Below are 25,654 nucleotides of genomic sequence, written 5' to 3' on the forward strand. Positions count from 1 at the left end.
TTTATCAGGATATTATTGCAACCTATATATTTCCTTCACAACTGTCATTTTTCTTATTACCCTATTTGGATTATTACTGAATATGTTTATATTAAAAGAAAAATTTTGGAAAGAAATTCGTTTAATATACAAAAACGGTGTTTTATTTATTTTACATGCATGTGACATTTGCAATAGGTAAGCAAAAATGCAAAAAAACTTTTCTTATTTATTTCACTATTTCATGCAGTATCTACCAGCAGAATTGCCAGGCTGTGTCACTTTTTAGATAACATAAGGATGTAGTTACTAGATCTAGTGTATGGTATGGTCGACACGTCCTCGTCCACTTGAGGAGGGAGAGTGTGTCCCCCTAAACTGCAATTAAACAGCTGAAAAACTGAGCACTATAAAATACATAGTTCTGGCAACCATTAATTAACTGACATGGTTTTTTCGCTCACCTGAGCACAAAGTGCACCTGAGCACAAAGTGCTCGGGGTGAGCTATTGTGATCGCTCACCGTCCGGCGTCCGTCCAGCCGTCCACACTTTCCTTTAAACAACATCTCCTCCTAAACCACCAGGCCAATTTTGATGAAACTTCACAGGGATGTTCCTCTTTAAAAATTGTTCAAAGAATTGAATTCCATACTGAACTCTGGTTGCCATGGCAACCGAAAGGAAAAACTTTAAAAATCTTCTTCTCAAAAACCAGAAGCCCTAGAGCTTAGATATTTGGTGTGAAGCATTGCCTAGTGAACCTCTACCAAGATTTTTCAAATCATGACCCCGGGGTCAAAATTGACCCCGCCCCAGGGGTCACTTGATTTTACATAGGAAAATCTTAAAAAATCTTCTTCTCAAAAACCAGAAGCCCTAGAGCTTAGATATTTGGTGTAAAGCATTGCCTAGTGGACCTCTACCAAGTTTGTTTAAATCATGACCCCGGGGTCAAAATTGACCCCGCCCCAGGGGTCACTTGATTTTACATATGAAAATCTTAAAAAAAATTCTAAAAATAAACCAGAAGTCCTAGAGCTTAGATATTTCAAATGTAGCATTGCCTAGTGGACCTCTACAAAACTTGTTCAAATCATGACCCCCAGGATCAGAATTGACCCCGCCCCAGGGGTCACGTGATTTTACATAGGAAAATCTTAAAAAATCTTCTTCTCAAAAACCAAAAGGCCTAGATCTTAGATATTTGGTGTGAAGCATTCCCTAGTGGACCTCTACTAAAATTTTTCAAATCTTGACCCCGGGGTCAAAATTGACCCCGCCCCAGGGGTCACTTGATTTTACATAGGAATATATTCAAAATTTTTCTAAAAATAAACCAGAAGGCCTGGAGCTTAGATATTTGACATGTAGCATTGCCTAATGGACCTCTACAACGTTTGTTCAAATCATGACCCCTGGGGTCAAAATTGACCCCTCCCCAGGGGTCATTTGATTTTACATAGGAAAATCTTCAAAAATTTTCTAAAAATAAACCAGAAGGCCTAGAGTTTAGATATTTCATTTGTAGCATTGCCTAGTGGACCTCTACAAAATTTCTTCAAATCATGTCCCCCTGGGTCAAAATTGACTCCGCCCTAGGGGTCACTTGATTTTACATATGAAAATCTTCAAAACATTTCTAGAAATAAACCAGAAGGCCTAGAGCTTAGATATTTCACATGTAGCATGGCCTAGTGGACCTCTACAATATTTATTCAAATCATGACCCCCGTGGTCAAAATTGACCCCGCCCCTGGGGTCACTTGATTTTACATATGAAAATCTTCAAAAATTTTAAAATAAACCAGAAGGCCTAGATCTTAAAGCTTTAGCTTAGAAATTTTTTCAAGCAAGCAACTGTACTCAGGTGAGTGACATAGGGCCATCACGGCCCTCTTGTATTTTCAGATGGTCGCGTCCATTAAGTTAAGGCGAAACCCCATAAATTTGTTACCTAACCAGTGTCAAAATGCAACATCTGGGCACTATCTAGAGTGGTGGAACCTATATGATCGCGGTATTTTGTACAAGCAAGAAAAACTTACCACTTCGATTTGCCTGTGCAAAAACATAAAGTTATCCCCTTTTTATCGAAACATGTTGTTGATGTGCGTCATTACGTGACTTAGTTAGACAAGCTTACTGTCGCTGAGTTACAGTTTTACCGTCACAATATAAAACAAACTGTATGCGTCGGATTAATGTTACAGCTTGACCGTCACAATATAAAACAAACTGTATGCGTCGGATTAGTATTACAGTTTGACTGTCACAATATAAAACAAACTGTATGCGTGGGATTAGTTCGACTAATGACTTAATCATCTTGTGGGCTATCAACAAGACTTACATAAAAAACTTGAAATTTCGCCCTGAGTGAAGGGAACCTATGCTGACGGTATGTTATATTTCTAAATTAATTAAACTAAAGCAGAGAAAAAAAATCAAAAGGCTAAAAATGAACAGACAAGCATACTAATATTCAAGTTAGTTAATTTCAAATTAGAACATTATAATAACATTTATTATGTGAAAAACAAAAGAAATGAGCATGAAATTTCAATAGTATGGGCCTCTATTTGTATATTTCTCTTACAGAAATGAAGTCGCTATAAGAACAAAGATAAAAAACCGTAAATATTTGCATCGTATGAAAGTATTCTTCCTGGAGTAAACTTTTTTTTTTATATAAATATTACTATTTAAACTTCATTCTAAAGATTAATGATTCAGATCAAACTTAATACGGCCATTTTTGCGCTGTGTGTCAAATTTGACAGTTTGGGCAAAATTCATCATAACTTTGGATTTTACACATGTATTTAATTTTTTTTATCATTGTTGCTCTTAAAAATACTTCATATCTGAATGTAATGCATGATTTCTTAGATATACTAACTTTGACTGGGTGATTTTGATGTATTTGTCTGAGATTTTTGCGATGAAAACAGTTTGCATATAAAGTGTATCGGCTGCAGTATGTATACGTCACGTAAACCGCACATGCGGCTATTACTGTGTTTGTTGTAAAGGCATATCATCACTGGTCGGTGTTGAACATAGCAAGATAAAATATTTTCATCTGTGCTTCTACAGAGAGCGTATTTATCAAGATATCACGAGCATAGGATTATGGCGAGGCGCGAGCATAGGTTCCACCACCTTAACTGTCAATAGAAACTGATGATGTCAAGCAAAGTTAATATCACATGGTTAAAATTTTGAAAATCAGGATCAGCATTTTGTATATTTATGAATTCTGATGATAGGTCTGGATAAGACCGAAACCGGTAGATGTATTAAAAATAGTTTTAATCACCCCGGTGTTTGACATGTTGTTTCTCAATTTAAGCCCCCCCACCCACTCTGTTGAATTAAAGATATATCCATTTTCAACAAAGTTCATGAAAAACATACCTAAGTTTAAATTCACAGAAAAGATCAACAAATAACGATTCTATACAGTCTATTTGTTTTAAAAATGTAGAGTACCCTGATCAGGTCACAATGGCAGTTAGACAAGCTTGCTGTCGCTGAGTGGCTGCTTTTTAGTTTTTGACATTTGCGTGCTTCCACCGTAGTTTGATCTGTCACAATATAAAAACAAACTGTATGCATCTGATGAGTTCGACTAAACTGCAGTGGCAGGCAAAATATTGTAGACAGCCATACCCATTTGAAATTTATGTGTATAACTAACCGTGTTTAGAATTTGTTGCATGGTTTAATTGTTTATTTCATGTCAGATCAAAAGAAAAATGGATTAGAAATATTTTAAAGGTAAAGGTGAGTCTATGACATTTCAGGAAAATTATTGTGACAGTCTTCTGGCAGGATTTCTGGTTAGGTTCAATACAGGATTCATTTCAGCTAGCATATAAACATCGCTGACCTGAAAAGTTTTAGCTACACTATACTTTGAATGCATATATGCTACTGTGACCAGATTTTTGGTCATCGATTTTTTTTCATTTGACCAATGTATGAAAAGTACATTTGTGTGAAAAAAAAGGGATTTTTTGTTAACAAAAAATTCCACACTGGACCAGCTGACCAGTGTCTGTGGTAAATCTGCTCGCAATTTTTAGCCCACCATCATGATGATGGTGGGCTATTAAAATCACTCTGCGTCCGTGGTCCGTCCGTCCGTCATTCCGTCCGTCCGTCCGTCCGTCCGTTAACAATTTCTCGTTATCGCATCTCCTCAGAAACTACTGGGGGGATTTTGACCAAACTTTGTCAGAATGATGTATTGGTACCCTAGTTGTGTCCCCCTGAAAAACAGACTGGTTCAACAATTTATGAGTGAGTTATGGCCCTTTGTTTATTTCTATAATTTATATAGATTTATATAGGGAAAAACTTTGAAAACCTTCTTGTCCAAAACCACAGAGCCTAGGGCTTTGATATTTAGTATGAAGCATCATCTAGTGGTCCTCTACCAAGATGATTCAAATTATTTCTCTGGGGTCAAATATGGCCCCTCCCTGGGGGTCACATGGTTTATATAGACTTATATAAGGAAAAACTTTGAATAACCTCTTGTCCAAAACCACAGGGCCTAGGGCTTTGATATTTTGTATGTGACATCATCTAGTGGTCTTCAACTAAGATTGTTCAAATTATACCCCTAGGGTCAAATATGGCCCCGCCCTGGGGGTCATATGGTTTACATAGACTTATATAGGGAAAAACTTTGAAAATCTTCTTGTCCAAACCACAAAGCCTAGGGCTTTGATACTTGTAATGTAGCATCATCTAGTGGTTCTCTACCAAGTTTGTTCAAATTATCCTCCTAGGGTTAAATATGGCCCCGCCCCGGGGGTCGCATGGTTCATATAGACTTATATAGGGAAAAGCTTTTAAAATGTTCTTGTCAGTAACTACAACATTCAAACTTGGACCACATGTATATTTTTGAGGGGCAAGATGAACCTTGACATGAGTTGACCTTGATTTTGACCTAGTGACCTACTTTCACATTTCTGTAGCTACAGCCTTCAAATTTGGACCACATGCATAATTTTGTGCACTGGAAAAAACTTTGACCTTTATTTTGACCTAGTGACCTACTTTCACATTTTTGAAGGTACAGGCATCAAATTTGGACCATATGCATAGTTTCCTGTTTCAAAATGAAATTTGACATTGATTTTGACCTAGTGACCTACTTTCACATTTCTCAAGCTACAGCCTTCAAATTTGGACTACATGCATAGTTTTGTGTACCGAAAAAAACTTTGACCGTGACATTGACCTAGTGACCTACTTTCACATTTTTGAAGGTACAGGCTTCAAATTTGGACCACATGCATAGTTTTGTATTCTGAAATAAAATTTGACCTTGATTTTGACCTAGTGACCTACTTTTACATTTCTCAAGCTACAGCCTTCAAATTTGGACCACTTGCATAGTTTTGTGTACTGAAATGACCTTTGACCTTTACATTGACCTAGTGACCTACTTTCACATTTTTAAGGTACAGGCTTCAAATTTGGACCACATGCATAGTTTTGTATTCCGAAATAAAATTTGACCTTGATTTTGACCTAGTGACCTACTTTTACATTTCTCAAGCTACAGCCTTCAGATTTGGACCACATGCATAGTTTTGTGTACCGAAACAAACTTTGACCTTTTCATTGACCTAGTAACCTACTTTCACATTTTTGAAGGTACAGGCTTCAAATTTGGACCACATGCATAGTTTTGTATTCCGAAGTAAAATTTGACTTTGATTTTGACCTAGTGACCTACTTTTACATTTCTCAAGCTACAGCCTTCAAATTTGGACCACTTGCATAGATTTGTGTTGTGTACGGAAATGAAATTTGACCTTGAGCTAGTCAGTAAGTCTTGAAATTTGGAACACTCAAAAATGGCACATTGGTGGGCGCCAAGATCACTCTGTGATCTCTTGTAATTGAGTTAGTATCTCTAACTACATATCACAACTCCATGGAAATTTACACACTTCAAATAATCCACCATGGTTTTACATGTAGACTCCATATATTGTTGTTCAGAGCTCCTCAGACTCCTTTAAGGGCCACTGGAGCTAAATATACAAAAACCATTTTCACCAAACTTGGTTTTTAGCTTGACTATTCGAAGAATAGGGGAGCTATCCTACACGCCCCGGCGTTGGCGTGAGCGTGAGCGTGGGCGTCACACAAATGTTAAAGTTTGCGTACCACCCCAAATATTTTCAAAGTCCATTGAGATATTGCTTTCATATTTTGCATACTTGTTTACCATCATGACCCCAGTCTGTAAAAAGGAGGAGGCAACTCTATCAAGCATTTTGACTGAATTATGGCCCCTTTTTGACTTAGAATATGCTTATTGTAATGTTAAAGTTTTACTCATTGCTTATATTATACTATCAAGCACTGAGAATAGTCGAGCGCGCTGTCCACTGACAGCTCTTGTTAGCATCCTTGTATGGACCTCTCTCAAAGTGTTTGAAGGGTTCTGCTTGACAGTGTTTTTAGGGGCTGCAAGAGCTAAAACTAAAAAATCCATTAAACAACTAAAGTGTTTTTTTGTCTAAAATATTCAGATTACCGGTAATCCTTAGTAGCACAATGGAAACAGTTTAAAATCTATGCAATATCAGGTCATAAAACTATGTACAAGCGGTTTAATTTTTTTAAAAGAATAAATGTTATTTGTAATGCACATACCAAAACCCTAAAAACTTAATATATGAGAAAAGCCTAGGATAACATTAAAAATAATATGATATTATGTCTGCATAAATGTTATTTTTCAAAATTACTCGTAAAATTTTAATTGACAATATACTTTGCCCATTTTCAGACTGAGAGAATATATCAAACCAGACTGTAATCAGTGATATGGCAAAAAGATACTATGTGAGGAATACTGTGGTTCCATTTGAGGAAGATTTCACACATGAATTCAAAGGTATCAACATTAACAATTTTTGACTTGATTTTTAATATATAGGTTAATGGTAATACTAGATTATTGTTGAAATTCTGTATCTAACTTTGAACACAACTTATGTGCACTTCGAAAAACTTTGTTACAAGACATTTTGATAGGCTTTACTTTTCTTGTCTTATTTAGATTAGAGGCTGTATGTTTAATTAGAATTCTTGGAATTCTTTGGTTACAGATCAAATTGTCCGTGAGCCTTTTAATAGAAGAAAAAATAATTTTTATCATTGAAAGGAATTGTACATGTAAGCTTGCTTAAAATAAAACATAACATAAGAATCACATTTTTAAGATGTAATGAAAGCAAATATGTTTGGATTATATATTAGGACACAGAAATATATGTGTGGAAGATTTACCTCCCTGGACACAAGAAAGTAAAACTGAGTCCAAGCCTTCTAGAAGAGCTGTCTCAAGGTATTTTCAATTACACTGCTTATTGTAAGTGTTGTTCAGTCTTTAGCCTGCTGGTGGCAATTGATTTTGCCTCTGCGACCAGTGCAGACCAAAATCAGCCTGCACGGACAAGTTTGGTCTGCTATATTTTCAAAATTTTTAAGCTGTAAGTGCAATAGATTTGAAAGCTTGCACACTTGTTAGCTCGACTATTCGAAGAATAGTCTAGCTATTCTACTCACCCTGGCGTCGGCGTCGGCGTCACACCTTGGTTAAGTTTTTGCATGCAAGTACATACAGCCATCAGTTAAAGGCATATAGCTTTGAAACTTATTTTTTCTTTTTCTAGGTCAATTACCAACCTCTCTGGGTCAAGTCCCATAACTCTGACATGTATTTTGAGCAAATTATGCCCCCTTTTGGACTTAGAAAATTTTGGTTAAAGTTTTACATGCAAGTTACTATCTCCAAAACTAATGCAGATATTGATTTGAAACTTCAAATGTGTCTTTGGGGTTATAAAACTAGTTGATAGCAGCAAGTCCCATAACTCTGACCTTCATTTTGGCCAAATTATGCCCCCTTTTGGACTTAGAAAATTCTGGTTAAAGTTTTGCGTGCAAGTACATACAGCTATTTCTAAAAGGCATATAGATTTGAAACTTATTTTTTCTTTTTCTAGATCAATTACCAACCTCACTGGGTCAAGTCCCATAACTCTGACATGTATTTTGAGCAAATTATGCCCCCTTTTAGACTTAGAAAATTTTGGTTAATGTTTTACATGCAAGTTATTATCTCCAGAACTAATGCAGATATTGATTTGAAACTTCACATGTGTCTTCGGGGTTATAAACTAGTTGATAGCAGCAAGTCCCATAACTCTGACCTTCATTTTGGCCAAATTATGCCCCCTTTTGGACTTAGAAAATTCTGGTTAAAGTTTTGCGTGCAAGTACATACAGCTATTTCTAAAAGGCATACAGATTTGAAACTTATTTTTTCTTTTTCTAGATCAATTACCAACCTCACTGGGTCAAGTCCCATAACTCTGACATGTATTTTGTGCAAATTATGCCCCCTTTTAGACTTAGAAAATTTTGGTTAAAGTTTTACATGCAAGTTATTATCTCCAAAACTAATGCAGATATTGATTTGAAACTTCACATGTGTCTTCGGGGTTATAAAACTAGTTGATAGCAGCAAGTCCCATAACTCTGACCTTCATTTTGGCCAAATTATGCCCCCTTTTGGACTTAGCAAATTCTGGTTAAAGTTTTGCGTGCAAGTACATACAGCTATTACTAAAAGGCATATAGATTTGAAACTTATTTTTTCTTTTTCTAGATCAATTACTATCCTCACTGGATCAAGTCCCATAACTCTTACATGTATTTTGAGCAAATTATTCCCCTTTTTGGACTTAGAAAATCCTGGTTAAAGTTTTGCGTGCAAGTACATACGGCAATTACTAAAAGGCATATAGATTTGAAACTTATTTTTTCTTTTTCTAGATCAATTACCAACCTCACTGGGTCAGATCCCATAACTCTGGCATGTATTTTGGGAAAATTATGCCCCCTTTTGGACTTTGAAAATTCTGGGTAAAGTTTTACTTGCGAGTTTCTATCTCCAAAACTAATGCAGATATTGAATTGAAACTTCACATGTGCCTTCGGGGTTATAAAACTAGTTGATAGCAGCAAGTCCCATAACTGATATGCATTTTGGTCAAATTATGCCCCCTTTTGAACTTAAAACTCTTTTGATATTTAACCTTTTTGGATAATATTTTCCTGCTTCTGTGACAATATTTCGAATAGTCGAGCTTGGCTGTCTTATGGACAGCTCTTGTTTTTGTTTGTCATCATCATATATGTGGGTTTAGAAACATTACTCTCACATGCCTTTTATCATTATTATGCTTAGAAAATTTGAAGAATAAAATGCTTAAAATTTTCGTTTAGATCCCTTTTTCTTGAATACTTCAGAAACTTTGCAGTCTTCTTATCAACATTAGTTCAGTATGCTGGTCAAGAACCATGATTAACTCTGTTACACATAGTCTGTTTCACTGATCTGTCTTATCGAATACAGAGTCAGTTACAAACCGATTAAAAACGTACAGATTTCTGTACGAATACCATAATCCACTGCGCGAAGGCTAATCTAAAAATAGCCAGGCTTTCCCAAAGAGAAACGTGTAGCTCAGGTTAAACCTTGGTATTGAATGCATATAGTACATGTACATTGAACAATCCTTTCAGGATTAATAAGACAATCACCTAACATAACAAGTTAAACCTAAAACTACGAAGGTTTAAACAATACACAACTAGCTGATAAGTGCTTCCAGTCAGCTATATTGTCCATGTTGTAGAATAGGTACAAACAGATCTACTGGTAACTTACTATAAATTATTCTCTTTCTATGCAGGTATCTAGTATTGATAACAGAATTGTAATTCGGTATAACTAATTGAAATCTTCTGCAGAACTTCATAAATTAATGACTTACTATATCCAGTGGGTCAAATTACTAATGTATCTCCATCATTTATTTTTTCTAACATTAATTGTTTTGGATTTAAGGATACTGAATGGTGTGTTGCTTTCTTTATTTTTATTTATTTATTTTTTTACAGAAATATGTAATGTTTTTGTAAACTCCATCTAGCAGCCGACAAAAAAGAAAGATCTAAAATAAAAGGGAGCTATACGTGACGTTTACATTGATATATACACTCAGCCAATCAGCGATTGCTATCTTTCACTAATTTTATACCTGGTGCATCATAGTTCTTGGGTTGTAACAGTCGTTAATATGTAGTATCTAACGCGTGGAAGAGTCTATGTTACACATTTTATTAGAATTTTGGCCCTTTATGTACTGAGAAAATTAGAACTTCTTGGTTAATTTTTTTTTCAGGTCCACTCGTTAAATTTAATTATAAGTCTTTAGAGCTATATCTTTGAAACTTTGTATGCTTGATTGTTATCATTAGATGAAGTAAGGAGGTCAAGAATCATAACTTTGTCTTGAGCTCTGTCAGAATTACGGCTTTTTATGCCCCCAAAGGTAGGCATATTAAAATCACACTGTCCGTCCGTCCGTGCATCCGGTAATTCTTGTCAGGGCTGTAACTCTTCCATCCATAAAGGTATTTTGAAATAAGTTGGCTTAAATGTTCACCATAATGAGACGACGTGTCATGCGCAAGACCCAGACCCCTAGCTCCAAGGTCAAGGTCACACTTAGAGGTCAAAGGTTAACATGGTCTGTTTTGTGTCTGGTCCATAACTCTGCCATCCATGAAGGGATTTTTAAACAACTTTGCATAAATTTTTACCATAATGAGACGACGTGTCATGCGCAAGACCCAGACCTCTAGCTCCAAGGTCAAGGTTACACTTATAAGTCAAATGTTAACAGGGTATGTATGTGTCCGGTCCATTACTCTTCCATTCATAAAGGGATTTTGAAATTACTTGGCATAAATGTTCCCTATAATGAGATGAGGTGTCATGCGCAAGACCCAGACCCCTAGCTTCAAGGTCAACGTCACACTTAGAAGTCAAAGGTGTTTCTTGTCTGGTCCATAACTCTGCCATTTATCAAGGGATTTGAAAATAAATTTGACACAAGTGTGGCCTCTAAGGTCAAGGTCACAAAATGATATGTGATTTTTTGCGCATATAACTGTGGCATTCTTGGGCCTACTTCGGGGGCATTTGTCACCAATAGTGACAGCTGTTGTTTTACATTGTTATTTGATATTTCTTGGGGTTTTTTTTCAATGTTCACTTTTTCTTGAATACACAATAGGTGAGTAGGAAGACCAAGAACCATTACTTTTTTCTTGCATATTGCCTTATGTCAATCACTTGAAGACTGGATCCGATTTGATTACTAGGTGAAACCGGTTTTAATTTTGCAAAACTGGTAATCACTGTCATACAATAAACATCACGAGTCGTACTTTATCTTCATATGTTTCTTTGGCCAGCACATAGACCCGCAGTATATTTCCGCTAAAACATATGAGCTGGACATAATCAGTAGTCTTTGATATGTATGTCGTGTTATATTTTAAACAAAGTACATCAAAATATGACTTATTAATTATCACACTGCTCGCAAACGATTAAGTCGGTAAGTTTCTAATGAAATCAGCTACTGAAAGTACCTTGATACGGTCGTCAGGAAACAAAACAGCATTTTCAATATGGCTGCCGATTAACCAGTTCGATTCGATTTCAAACAAATGATTAACCGCGCACGGTTTCAAAATTTTGAAATCATCCCAGACCTACTTTTCAGTATAATAGGATACATATCAGAAGCATATGCGTGTGATAGCAGATATTGTGAACCCTTAAAAAATAATGACATTACATTTCTTGGGTTCTCTGTATTTGCTAACACAATATTTATACAGATACAGACAAACTTGCTTAAAGCAGACTGCAAAGAGAGCGACAAAACCTACTACTTAAGACACTGGCTACTTAAGACAGGTGGCTGCTTAAGACTGGTGACTACTTAAGACAGGTAGCTGCTTGAGACAGGTGACTATTTAAGATAGGTGACTGCTTAAGACAGGCGGCTGCTTAAGACAGGTGACTACTTAAGACAAGTGGCTGCTTGAGACATATGGCTATTTAAGACAAGTGGCTGCTTAATATAAGTGGCTGCTTAAGACAGGTGGCTGCTTAAGACAGGCAGCTGCTTAAGACAGGTGGCTGCTTGAGACAGATGGCTATTTAAGACAAGTGGCTGCTTAATATACGTGGCTGCTTAAGATAGGTGGCTGCTTAAGACAGGTGGCTGCTTGAGACAGATGGCTATTTAAGACAAGTGGCTGCTTAATATAGATGGCTGCTTAAAACAGGTGGCTGTTTAAGATAGGTGGCTGCTTAAAACAGGTGGCTGCTTGAGACAAATGGCTATTTAAGACAGGTGGCTGCTTAAGACAGGCAGCTGCTTAAGACAGGCGGCTGCTTAAGACAGGCGGCTGCTTAAGACTGGTGGCTGCTTAAGACAGGTGGCTGCTTAAAACAGGCGGCTGCTTAAGGCAGTCTGCTGCTTAAGACAGGCGGCTGCTTATGACAGGTGGCTGCTTAAGACAGGTGGCTGTTTGAGACAGGTGGCTGCTGAAGACAGATGGCTACTTTAGACAGGTGGCCACTAGGAAGGTTCAACTGTATATTGATATAGCACACATTTTTCTGTTCATGTGTTAGCTACATTATACAGATTATTGATGTTGTATGTTGTTTAACTGAAACAATTAATCAAGTTGTTGTTGTTGCAGAGTTCTCAGTGCCTTTCTAAACACTGGTAAAGGTGGAACAGTGTACCTGGGAGTGATCGATTCAGGTGAAGTGAAAGGTCTACAGCTCTCTGCTGATCAGGTAAACTGTTAATTTTCAGGTCACTTCTTATTTGTACTGTACCATATCTAACAGCCCAGATGTTCTCCATCCCTAACAGCACCTATATTTTTATGACAACTCTATCTAGGATGTAATTGTGATGATTGTTACATTTTCAAATATTTTTTTCATAAATGGGAGTTGTCAAAGTTTGCTTGCAGGCAAACAGTATGAAACTGTTAAATATACTATATCAAATTATTAAAAGATTGTAGTTTTGATATTCCAGAAAATGCATGTGATTGACAGTGTTAACGATGTAATGAGTCGATATACCCCTCCGGTGAAGAAACACAGATATTCTATCAAGTTTGTTCCAGTGTGTGATACTGATGATGCTGGTAATACAGGAGCTACCAAGAGGTAGGATTATCATTGATCATATATGTTGTATATCCTGTTAAAGCCACTAACACACAGTTGATTCATACGTGATTTTACTGTATAATAGTAAAATGTTTGCAACCTGCTTGTGTATATGATAATATAACTGGCAAATACTGAAATAAGCTTTTGTGAAGACGAAACTCACTTTTTTATGCAGGGTAAGCTTTGTTTACAAATAAAAAATGATATTTTCCTTGCATCTTGCAGAACATTTTATTATCAGTTGTAACCATAGTAACTGATAAATAATTTTGGCATTTGAAGTTTCACAAGAAGACAACTTGCAATGTACAAGACACAGACCAGTAGCTCAGAGTACAGAGTCACTCTTGACCCAGAAGCTTCAATCCTAGTAGTGTTATTGGGCATATCAAGTAAATGACCTCTATTGTTCTTAGGGTCAAAAGGGCCATAACTATGTATACAGTTTCCCTCGGTATTTTAAGAACCACTTGACCCAGAACCTTCAAACTTCACAGAATGATTGGGCTTATGAAGTAGATGACCCCTGTTGTTTGTAGGTCAAATGTCAAGGACTCAGGGACCTAAACGTTGAAAACTATATATGCATGGTTACTTGAGAATCACTTCACCAAGACCTTTCAAAGTTGATAGCATGATTGTCTACATGAAGTAGAAGACCCAAATTGATTTTAGGGTCAGTAAGTCAAAGGTCAAGATCACAGGGTACTGAACCTTGAAAGCAGTTTCCATTCAATAACTTCAGAAAAAAGGTCATAGTGATCAAGGGACTGAAAATGGGACAAGCCATCAATGGGGGTATACATGTTTTACAGACAGCTCTTGTTGTTATACAGACATTGGTTCATTTTCCGAAATCCTGAGACTGATCAAACCGCATGTTAAAAAACTTAACACCATATTCCAAATAGACACTGGCTGCTATCAGCCTGTAATAAATGGTTGAGAATGTGGGTTATATACTTAGCTGGTTTGTTTTATATGGTCAGTGTCGAGTTTGTACTGTAGGTTATAATTAAGAGAAAAGTAACTAAAATGCAGTGTATTATTTAAAAATTAAGTCTTCCCTTGTGGTTTTGGTCTTTGATTTGCTAAAGTTAGATTCCTTGTTGTTGAAAAATGTTGGCTTGTAACTTTTTAATTTCAGCCTTGACCAGGACTTTGATCCTGTCATAGCAGGCCGTCCACATGTACTGAGACAGCACAATTATTGTTGGTGTGATAGGGATGCTGTCATGAAATACAATGCAGTAAGTAACAGGATTAACCTTGATTTATTAGTCCCCTACTGGTTGAAAACCAGTGTCGGGGACTATAGGAATGCACTTTTCCGTCATTCCGTCCGTCCGTCTGTCCGTCCGTCCGTCTGTCCGTCCATCCGTCCGTCCGTCCGCAATTTCGTGTCCGGTCCATAACTCTGCCATCCATGAAGGGATTTTAATATTACTTGGCACAAATGTTCCCCATGATGAGACGACGTGTCATGCGCAAAACCCGGACCTCTAGCTCAAAGGTCAAGGTCACAATTGGAGGTCAAAGGTCAACAGGGCTTTTTTCCTGTCCGGTCCACAACTCTCCCATCCTTGAAGGGATTTTAGTATTACTTGGCACAAATGTTCCCCATGATGAGATGATGTGTCGTGCGCAAATCCCGGACCCCTAGCTCAAAGGTCAAGGTCACAATTGGAGGTCAAAGGTCAACAGGGCTTTTTTCCTGTCCGGTCCATAACTCTCCCATCCATGAAGAGATTTTAATATTACTTGGCACAAATGTTCCCCATGAGGAGACGACGTGTCATGCGCAAAACCTGGACCCCTAGCTTAAAGGTCAAGGTCACAATTGGAGGTCAAAGGTCAACAAGGCTTTTTTCCTGTCCGGTCCATAACTTTCCCATCTATGAAGGGATTTTAATATTACTTGGCACAAATGTACCTCATAATAAGACGATGTGTCATGCACAACTTTCAGACCCCTAGCTCAAAGGTCAAGGTCACACTTAGCAGTCAAATGTTAACATAGCATGAACAGGGTCTGTTTTGTGTCCGGTCCATAACTCTGACATTCATTAAGGAATTTTAATATCACTTAGCACAACCCTATGATGAGACGACGTGTCATGCGCAAATCCCAGACCCCTAGCTCAAAGGTCAAGGTCACAATTGGGGGTCAAAGGTCAACAGAGTTTTTTTCCTGTCCCGTCCATAACTCTGCCATCCATGAAGTGATTTTAATATTACTTGGCACAAATGTTCCCCATGATGAGACAACATGTCATGCGCAAAGCCCAGACCCTTAGCTCAAAGGTCAAGGTCACAATTGGAGGTCAAAGGTCAATAAGGTTTTTGCCCTGTCCGATCCAGAACTCTGTCATCCATCAAGGGATTACAATATTACTTGGCATAAATGTTTCCCATGATGAGACGACGTGTCATGCGCAACACCCAATACCCTAGCTTAAATGTCAAGGTCACACTTTGAGATCAAAGGTCAAGAGGATTTTTTTTCTGTCCAGTCTATAACTTTGTCATGCAAAGCAGGATTTAGATATCAGCTGGCACAAATATTCCCCTGGATGAGACAACATGTCATGCGCAAGAACCAGGTCCCTAGGTCTAAGGTCAAGGTCATATTTAGAGGTCAAAGGTCAGATTCAATAATGACTTTGTACGGGACAATTCTTCTTCATGCATGGAGGGATTTTGATGTAACTTGGACCAAATGTTCACCACCATGAGGCACCCTTGTTTTTAGAATTACGTCCCTTTGTTTTTACTATAAATAGATTTTATTGTAACTTTTTTATTACTGGCGGTAGAGAAAAATCGAGACCACTTTTCTGTGGTACAGCATGCATGTTACATCCAATTTTTAGGTGTATTTTGACCTATCTCTACCTGGTAAAGAGTTTCTTGTGGACTTGTATTATATAGATTTTTTTTTTTTTTTTTTTTTTTTTTTTTTTTTTTTTTTTTTTTTTTTTTAAAAGATTAATTTCCCTTTGTTGTTACTATAAATAACTTACATGATAACATTTTTATAATCAGCCAAAAAAATTCAATATGAAAACAACTGTAGGTTTTTATATATATAAATTTTAATCCAAGTGTTTTGTTATAACATATTGTATATATAGTACAATATTGTTTATACATCATTGACAGATATCAGTTCATTATGTTATACTGCAGTAGAGAAAATTAGGTGCCTTCCAGTAGGGACTTTGTATTGCATGGCAATACTTCATTCACTTGTTCATTTATTAACTTACCACCACTTCCCCTCACACTCTGTGGAAGAAGAGGGGACCTATTGTTTAACTTGTGTTTAACTTTTGTTTGTTTGTTGGACAATCCATCATTACACTACTTTGTTTCTGAGCATTAACTGGAAGGTGCTTGGTCCTGTGACTGTCTGTCTTCATAGAATAATTGCCACTGGTCATTGAAATGAAGCCTGCTAAATTTCTTTGTTGAACTTGCCCATCTTTCAGTTTGGACAGTAACATTAATTGTTAAAAGGGGTGCTTACCAAAATATTACTGACTGAATAGCAAACAATGAAGATCTTGATCAGACTGCGTGAATGTGCAAGCCGATCAAGATCTACACTGATAGCAAAGGCAGAATCAGTTGTGTCCAGCATGCTAAAAGTTAGATGAAACCTAACACACAAATGTCAGTAGGTCAGACAAAGATCAACATCACAGTGACCTCAAGGCTGAAAACCCGATATCTGGTCAGTGTCTTGAGAATGCTAGGCCTTTGGTAGACAGATTTTCTTGCTTTTTAACCAGCAGTTTGTAGATGGCCGTAATGAACCAATATAGATATTGCTTGTTTAGCAATACCCTTTAAAGCATTCCAATAGGCTATCATTAGGGGTGTACAGTTGTAAAAAACTTCTCCAGTTAACACAAGGGAGCCAGTGGTGCACTAGCTAGCAGGTTTGACATAATTGATGACCATTTACTTAAATTGGTGCTGTTTTCAGCAGTATTAGTCAGGGCTTGGTGATTTGAGAGGTAAATATTATGATGCTTGTTATGAGCTCAGTTGGATATAAGTTGTTCCGTATATTAGACTTTGACTTTCAATGCTAAACAAGAAACTATTTCCATTAAATTAATACATTTTCTGCCTTACTTTTCACACACACATGTAATCGTTTTTAAGTCAATAGTACTTTCACTTTTGTTTTTATTGTGTTTATTTTTAGCTCATCTGATTTTTTTAAAAAAATGATGAGTTATGGTCATCACTTGATCGGCATTGGCATCGACATGGCCTGGTTAAGTTTTATGTTTAGGTCAGCTTTTCTCCTAACTATCAAAGGTATTGCTTTGAAACTTGCAACACTTGTTCACCATCAATAGCTGACCAGCAAGAAACAGAACTCCATCCTGCTTTTTACAAGAATTATGGCCCTTTTTGGACTTAGAAAATCAGATTTCTTGGTTAAGTTTTGTGTTTAGGTAAACTTTTCTCCTAAACTATCAAAGCTATTGCTTTGAAACTTGCAACACTTGTTCACCATCAATAGCTGACCCTGTACAGCAAGAAACATAACTCCATTCTGCTTTTTAGCTCACCAGTCACAAAGTGACAAGGTGAGCTTTTGTGATCGTGCGGTGTCCGTCGTCTGTCGTCCGTGCGTCCGTCCGTGCGTAAACTTTTCCTTGTGACATCTCTAGAGGTCACATTTTTTGTGGGATCTTTATGAAAGTTGGTCAGAATGTTCATCTTGATGATATCTAGGTCAAGTTCGAAACTGGGTCACGTGCCATCAAAAACTAGGTCAGTAGGTCTAAAAATAGAAAAACCTTGTGACCTCTCTAGAGGCCATATATTTCACAAGATCTTCATGAAAATTGGTCAGAATTTTCACCTTGATGATATCTAGGTCAAGTTCGAAACTGGGTCACGTGGGGTCAAAAACTAGGTCAGTAGGTCTAAAAATAGAAAAACCTTGTGACTTCTCTAGAGGCCATATTTTTCACGAGATCTTCATGAATATTGGTCAGAATGTTCACCTTGATGATATCTAGGTCAAGTTCGAAACTGGGTCACGTGCCGTCAAAAACTAGGTCAGTAGGTCAAATAATAGAAAAACCTTGTGACCTCTCTAAAGGCCATATTTTTCATGGGATCTGTATGAAAGTTGGTCTGAATGTTCATCTTGATGATATCTAGGTCATGTTCGAAACTGGGTCACGTGCCATCAAAAACTAGGTCAGTAGGTCTAAAAATAGAAAAACCTTGTGACCTCTCTAGAGGCCATATATTTCATGAGATCTTTATGAAAATTAGTCAGAATGTTCACCTTGATGATATCTAGGTCAAGTTCGAAAGTGGGTCACGTGCCTTCAAAAACTAGGTCAGTAGGTCAAATAATAGAAAAACCTTGTGACCTCTCTAGAGGCTATATTTTTCATGGGATCTGTATGAAAGTTGGTCTGAATGTTCATCTTGGTGCTATCTAGGTCAAGTTCGAAAGTGGGTCATGTGCCGTCAAAAACTAGGTCAGTAGGTCAAATAATAGAAAAACCTTGTGACCTCTCTAAAGTCCATATTTTTTATGGGATCTGTATGAAAGTTGGTCTGAATGTTCATCTTGATGATATCTAGGTCAGGTTTGAAACAGGGTCATGTGCGTCAAAAACTAGGTCAGTAGGTCTAAAAATAGAAAAACCTTGTGACATCTCTGGAGGCCATATTTGTGAATGGATCTTCATGAAAATTGGTCAGAATGTCCATCTTGATGATATCTAGGTCAAGTTCGAAAGTGGGTCACGTGCCTTCAAAAAGTAGGTCAGTAGGTCAGATAATGAAAAAACGTTGTGACCTCTCTAGAGGCCATATTTTTCATGGGATCTGTATGAAAGTTGGTCTGAATGTTTATCAACTGGGTCATGTGGGAAGAGGTGAGCGATTCAGGACCATCATGGTCCTCTTGTTTAAGAATTATGGCCCTTTTTGTACCCCCCGACAACGAAGTTGTAAGAGGGGGTATACTGGTTTCAGGTTGTCTGTCCGTCTGTCTGTCCGTCTGTCTGTCTGTCTGTCCGTCTGTCTGTAGACGCAATCTTGTGCGCACCATCTCTCCTTATCCCCTTGACAGAATTTAATGAAACTTCACACAAGTGATCAGTACCAACAGTAGTTGTGCATGGGGCATGTTAGGTTCTTTTAGAAAAAAAATTTGCAGAGTTATGGGACTTTGTTTTTTTGTTACTATACTTAATATACATAGACACGATCTTGTGCGCACCATCTCTCCTCATCCCCTTGACACAATTTAATGAAACTTCACACAAGTGATCAGTACCAACAGTAGTTGTGCATGGGGCATGTTAGGTTCTTTTAGAAAAAAAATTTGCAGAGTTATGGGACTTTGTTTTTTTGTTACTATACTTAATATACATAGACACAATCTTGTGCGCACCATCTCTCCTCATCCCCTTGACACAATTTAATGAAACTTCACACAAGTGATCAGTACCAACAGTAGTTGTGCATGGGGCATGTTAGGTTCTTTTAGAAAAAAAAATTGCAGAGTTATGGGACTTTGTTTTTTTGTTACTATACTATATACATAGACACAATCTTGTGCGCACCATCTCTCCTCATCCCCTTGACACAGTTTAATGAAACTTCACACAAGTGATCAGTACCAACAGTAGTTGTGCATGGGTTATGTTAGGTTCTTTCAGGAAAAAAATTTGCAGAGTTATGGGACTTTGTTTTTTTGTTACTATACTATATACATAGACACAATCTTGTGCGCACCATCTCCTCATCCCCTTGACACAATTTAATGAAACTTCACACAAGTGATCAGTACCAACAGTAGTTGTGCATGGGGCATGTTAGGTTCTTTCAGCGACAAAAATTGCAGAGTTATGGGACTTTGTTTCTTGTTAACATACTATGTACATACAGTCTGCATATGCAATCTTGTGCGTGCCTAATCTACCAAACCCTTGCACACAATTTAATGGAACTTCACACAAGTGATCAGTACCAACTCTAGTTGTGCATGGTGCATGTTACATTCTTTTAGATAAATATTCTGCATAGTTATGGGACTTTGTTTTTTGTTACTATACTGTATACATACAGTCTATATACATACAGTCCACATAATTATGCAATCTTGTGTGCGTCAAATTGCAATGTACTGTGTCAGTGCATGCGGGGGGTATATTCATCACCTTTAGTGATAGCTCTAGTTGGACTTAGAAAATCATGGATAGGACAATATCTCCATTATACAAGAGACAAAAAAATCAGATGAGCATCTGCACCCACAAGACATTGCTCTTGTTAGATTAAGTTGTCTTTTTGTTTATAAATGCAAGCTGCTTTATTAACAAGAAGTTAAAGAAATAAGAGCTTCTACTTTGAAATTCATTATTGCTTTTTGTTAGACCATATTTCTGTGTTTGAAATAGTTTGCAGATAGAGATTAGATGCTATTTATTTTGTCACAGGGTATTATGCTTCAAGATTACATCATAGAAATAAAGGTCAAGCCCTGGGATGGGAATGATTCCCTGAATAAAGATGATGGATGTGGACCAATGGTTAATATACATCCTATACATGATGATGAAGAGGGTAACTGCTTCTTTAGGAGGCAAGCCAGCCTAGTACAGGTGAGTGAATGGTGATTGATTAACTTGTTTTTGTGTTTGTTGGCTTTAACGTTGCACAGACACAATTGTAGGTCATATCGCATCTCCCGGCTTTGTTGGTGGAGGAAGACCCCAGGTGCCCCTCCGTGTGTTATTTCATCAAGAGCGGGCATTTGGGTAGAACCACTGACCTTCCATAAGCCAGCTGGATGGCTTCCTTACATGAAGAATTCAACACCCCAAGTGAGGCTCGAACTACATCGGTGAGGGGCAAGTAATTTGAAGTCAACGACCTGAACCACTCGGCCACTGATGAGTATTTCTAGATTCATGCTCAAAGTTTTGAACATTTGATATTTAATTTTTAGCTCACCTGAACACAAAGTGCTCAAGGTACATGTAGCTATTGAGATATTAACAATTTGTTGTTATTACTTTAGTGAGCACAATTTTGGCCCCACTTAGAAGTTCAAAACAGGGTCTTCTGGGGTCAGAAACTAGGTCATGAAGTCAAATGATAGGATCACCTGATAAATCCCATATAGAGGTGATCTTTATAAAACTTTGTCATAATGTTTTTCTCTTTTAAATTTCAGACTTGTTTTTTTAGCTCACCTGTCACAAAGTGACAAGGTGAGCTTTTGTGATCGCGCAGTGTCCGTCGTCCGTCTGTCCGTCCGTGCGTGCGTCCGTAAACTTTTGCTTGTGACCACTCTAGAGGTCACATTTTTCATGGGATCTTTATGAAAATTGGTCAGAATGTTCATCTTGATGATATCTAGGTCAAGTTCGAAACTGGGTCACGTGCGGTCAAAAACTAGGTCAGTAGGTCTAAAAATAGAAAAACCTTGTGACCACTCTAGAGGTCACATTTTTCATGGGATCTTCATGAAAGTTGGTCAGAATGTTCATCTTGATGATATCTAGGTCAAGTTTGAAACTGGGTCACGTGTTGTCAAAAACTAGGTCAGTAGGTCTAAAAATAGAAAAACCTTGTGACCACTCTAGAGGTCACATTTTTCATGGGATCTTTATGAAAGTTGGTCAGAATGTTCATCTTGATGATATCTAGGTCAAGTTCGAAACTGGGTCACGTGCCGTCTAAAACTAGGTCAGTAGGTCTAAAAATAGAAAAACCTTGTGACCTCTCTAGAGGCCATATATTTCACGACATCTTCATGAAAATTGGTCAGAAAGTTCACCTTGATGATATCTAGGTCAAGTTCGAAACTCGGTCACATGCCATCAAAAACTAGGTCAGTAGGTCAAATAATAGAAAAACCTTGTGACCTCTCTAAAGGCCATATTTTTCATGGGATCTGTATGAAAGTTGGTCTGAATGTTCATCTTGATGATATCTAGGTCAAGTTCGAAACTGGGTCACGTGCTATCAAAAACTAGGTCAAGGTCTAAAAATAGAAAAACCTTGTGACCTCTCTAGAGGCCATATATTTCACGACATCTTCATGAAAATTGGTCAGAACGTTCACCTTGATGATATCTAGGTCAAGTTCGAAAGTGGGTCACGTGCCATCAAAAACTAGGTCAGTAGGTCAAATAATAGAAAAACCTTGTGACCTCTCTAAAGGCCATACTTTTCATGGGATCTGTATGAAAATTGGTCTGAATGTTCATCTTGATGATATCTAGGTCAATTTTGAAACTGGGTCACGTGCTGTCAAAAACTAGGTCAGTAGGTCTAAAAATAGAAAAACCTTGTGACCTCTCTAGAGGCCATATATTTCACGACATCTTCATGAAAATTGGTCAGAACGTTCATCTTGATGATATCTAGGTCAAGTTCGAAAGTGGGTCACCTGCCATCAAAAACTAGGTCAGTAGGTCAAATAATAGAAAAACCTTGTGACCTCTCTAAAGGCCATATTTTTCATTGGATCTGTATGAAAATTGGTCTGAATGTTCATCTTGATGATATCTAGATCAAGTTCGAAACAGGGTCATGTGCGGTCAAAAACTAGGTCAGTAGGTCTAAAAATAGAAAAACCTTGTGACCTCTCTAGAGGCCATACTTGTGAATGGATCTCCATAAAAATTGGTCAGAATGTTCACCTTGATGATATCTAGGTCAGGTTTGAAACTGGGTCACGTGCCATAAAAAACTAGGTCAGTAGGTCAAATAATAAAAAACCTTGTGACCTCTCTAGTGGCCATACTTTTCATGGGATCTGTATGAAAGTTGGTCTGAATGTTCATCTTGATGATATCTAGGTCAAGTTTGAAACTGAGTCAACTGCGGTCAAAAACTAGGTCAGTAGGTCTAAAATTATCAAAATCTTTTGACCTCTCCAGAGGCCATATTATTCAATGGATCTTCATGAAAATTGATCTGAATGTTCACCTTGATGATATCTAGGTCACTTTCGAAACTGGGTCATGTGCGGTCAAAAACTAGGCCAGTAGGTATAAAAATAGAAAAACCTTGTGACCTCTCTAGAGGCCATATTTTTCATGAGATCTTCATGAAAATTAGTGAGAATGTTCACCTTGATGATATCTAGGTAAAATTCAAAACAGGATCACGTACCTTCGAAAACTAGGTCAATAGGTCAAATAATAGAAAAACCTAGAGACCATATTTTTCAATGGATCTTCATGAAAATTGGTCAGAATTTTTATCTTGATAATATCTAGGTCAAGTTCAAAACTGGGTCACATGAGCTCAAAAACCAGGTCACTATGTCAAATAATAGAAAAAACGACGTCATACTCAAAACTGGGTCATGTGGGAAGAGGTGAGCGGTTCAGGACCATCATGGTCCTCTTGTTTAAACATAGTTATATAAGGTCAAAAACTAGGTCACTCGGTCAGATAATAGAAACTCTTTGAATGAGCGTATGAAATTTGGAGTCCACAGAGTCCCCGCAATGTAGCCATTTTGGCCAAACAAAAATAGTTTTATGTCCACAAAGTCAAATAATTTCATATTATATCAAAATGATCAGAATGTTTGTTTTTTAGCTTGACTATATGAAGTATAGAGGGCTGTCCTATTCGACTCGGTGTCAGCGTCCTTCCGCGTCTGCACTTTGGTTAAAGTTTTGATGCACTTTATCTCTGTAATTACTTGATGGATTTGTTTCAGACTTAATGTAGTTATTTCTCATCATCACTCACAGCATAATGCAAAATGGCCATAACTCTCACACCAATATTTCATGAATTATCCCTCCTTTTTACTTAGAATTTCAGGTTAAAGTTTAGATGCACTTTCACTCCATCTCATTTATTACTCAATGGATTTGATTCAAACTTAAAGTACTTGTCCCACCTTATCACTCACATCATATGATACAAGGTCCATAACTCTGGTACCAATGTTTCATAAATTATCCCCCCTTTTTACATAGAATTTCAGGTTAAAGTTTTGATGCACTTTAACTCTATCTCAGTTGTTACTAAATGGAATTGATTCAGACTTAAAATAGTTTTTCCACCTCATCACCCACATCATATGACTCAAGGTCCATAATTCTGGTACCAATATTTCATGAAGTATCCCCCCTTTTACTTAGAATTTCAGGTTAAAATTTTGATGTACAATGTACTTTCACTCCGTCTCAGTTATAACTAAATGGATTTGATTCAGACTTTAACTGGTTATTCAGTATCATCACTCACATCATATGACACAAGGGCCATAACTCTTGCACCATTATTTCATTATTCATTCCCCCCTTTTACTTAGAATTTCAGGTTTAAGTTTTAATGCACTTTCATTCTATCTCAGTTATTATAATAACTAAATGGATTTGATTCAAACTTGAAGTTGTTATTCCACATCATCACCCACATCATATGACACAAAGTGCAAAAAAACACTTGCACCAATATTTCGTGAATTATCCCCCTTTTTGCTTAGAACTGTTCTTGTTTAATGTTCTTTATCTCTCTTATTACTTAATACTTTTGACACAGACTCAAGCTATTGACTGTGCAGTATCTTCATTCTTATTGGAGTCATTAAACACTCTAGTGACAGCTCCAGCTTCCTCAGATGTGCCCAGTTTCACTATCCAGCATTGAAATAATTGAGCATGCTGTCTCATGTGACAGCTCATGTAATGAATTCTTAGTAAACTTGGATACTAGGTTATGTTGTGTAAGAACTGTGTCATGAGAGCTTAAAAGGGCCTTCATGCCCATCTTGTTTTGAACTTCAGTGAAACTGCTAACCAGCTGTATTGAACAAGGGAACATTATATTAAACAAGTTAAGTATAAATAGACTGTTGATGTTAAAACTTTATATCGACTGGTATAAGCAAGGTCATAATAATTATGTTAATCAAGGCTAGGCTGTACAAATTCTTGAACAAATATAAAGGATATTTCTTTAAAGATCAAATCAAGTCAAAAAGTGCTGCTTTTTTTCAGTACACAATGACTGAATTAGCTCGACTCACTAGACACGAGGTAGATGAAAGTTGTCAGCAGAAAATTGCAAGGTAATGTATTTAATTAAAGAATTTCTCCGACAGGTATTTCCTTAAAAAGATTTACATTCATTTTACATTCACCTTAGTTAGAGGGCTACTGTTTTACCTTTTACAACCATTTCACTGCTATCTATTAGAAAAGGAGTCTGAGTTTTAGATAACCTTCTGTTAATATTTTTCATGCATTGAAGGTTTGATATTGCTATTGACAAGAAAAGGATTATGTCTACTAGTATGTATGGAGATGTCATGTACCTCACTCTTTAAACAAAGACGTGAAAATGGTACCAGTAGCTCCCTTGCCTGGTGCTCAGCATTGAAAGAGAAACTGGCCTCTTATTTCGTTAATCCCCCGCCACAAGTGGTGGGGAGTGGGGGGGGTTATAGGAATGGTCTCTGTCCGTAACCCTTTCG

General features: G+C 37.2%; 1 protein-coding gene across 5 annotated transcripts in view; it reads left to right on the forward strand.

The window, feature by feature from the left end:
• Nucleotides 1–25,654, forward strand: part of LOC123549662 (uncharacterized) — a 28,725-nt gene that overhangs the window by 216 nt on the left and 2,855 nt on the right. The window contains exons 1-8 of one of the 5 annotated variants that reach the window (XM_053545104.1): nucleotides 61–177; nucleotides 6,805–6,912; nucleotides 7,278–7,365; nucleotides 12,660–12,759; nucleotides 13,010–13,143; nucleotides 14,297–14,399; nucleotides 20,640–20,804; nucleotides 25,179–25,249. In XM_053545104.1, the coding sequence (XP_053401079.1) occupies nucleotides 6,843–6,912; nucleotides 7,278–7,365; nucleotides 12,660–12,759; nucleotides 13,010–13,143; nucleotides 14,297–14,399; nucleotides 20,640–20,804; nucleotides 25,179–25,249 (731 nt within the window). In that variant the 5' untranslated portion in view covers nucleotides 61–177; nucleotides 6,805–6,842. Of the gene's footprint in view, nucleotides 1–60; nucleotides 178–285; nucleotides 305–350; nucleotides 2,380–5,985; nucleotides 6,913–7,277; nucleotides 7,366–12,659; nucleotides 12,760–13,009; nucleotides 13,144–14,296; nucleotides 14,400–20,639; nucleotides 20,805–25,178; nucleotides 25,250–25,654 lie in introns of those variants that run through there. The other 4 variants (XM_053545105.1, XM_053545103.1, XM_053545106.1 and 1 more) reach the window with 4 other exon arrangements.

This window comes from Mercenaria mercenaria, chromosome 6 (genome assembly GCF_021730395.1).
Source record: "Mercenaria mercenaria strain notata chromosome 6, MADL_Memer_1, whole genome shotgun sequence".
Classification (NCBI taxonomy): Eukaryota; Metazoa; Mollusca; class Bivalvia; order Venerida; family Veneridae; genus Mercenaria; species Mercenaria mercenaria.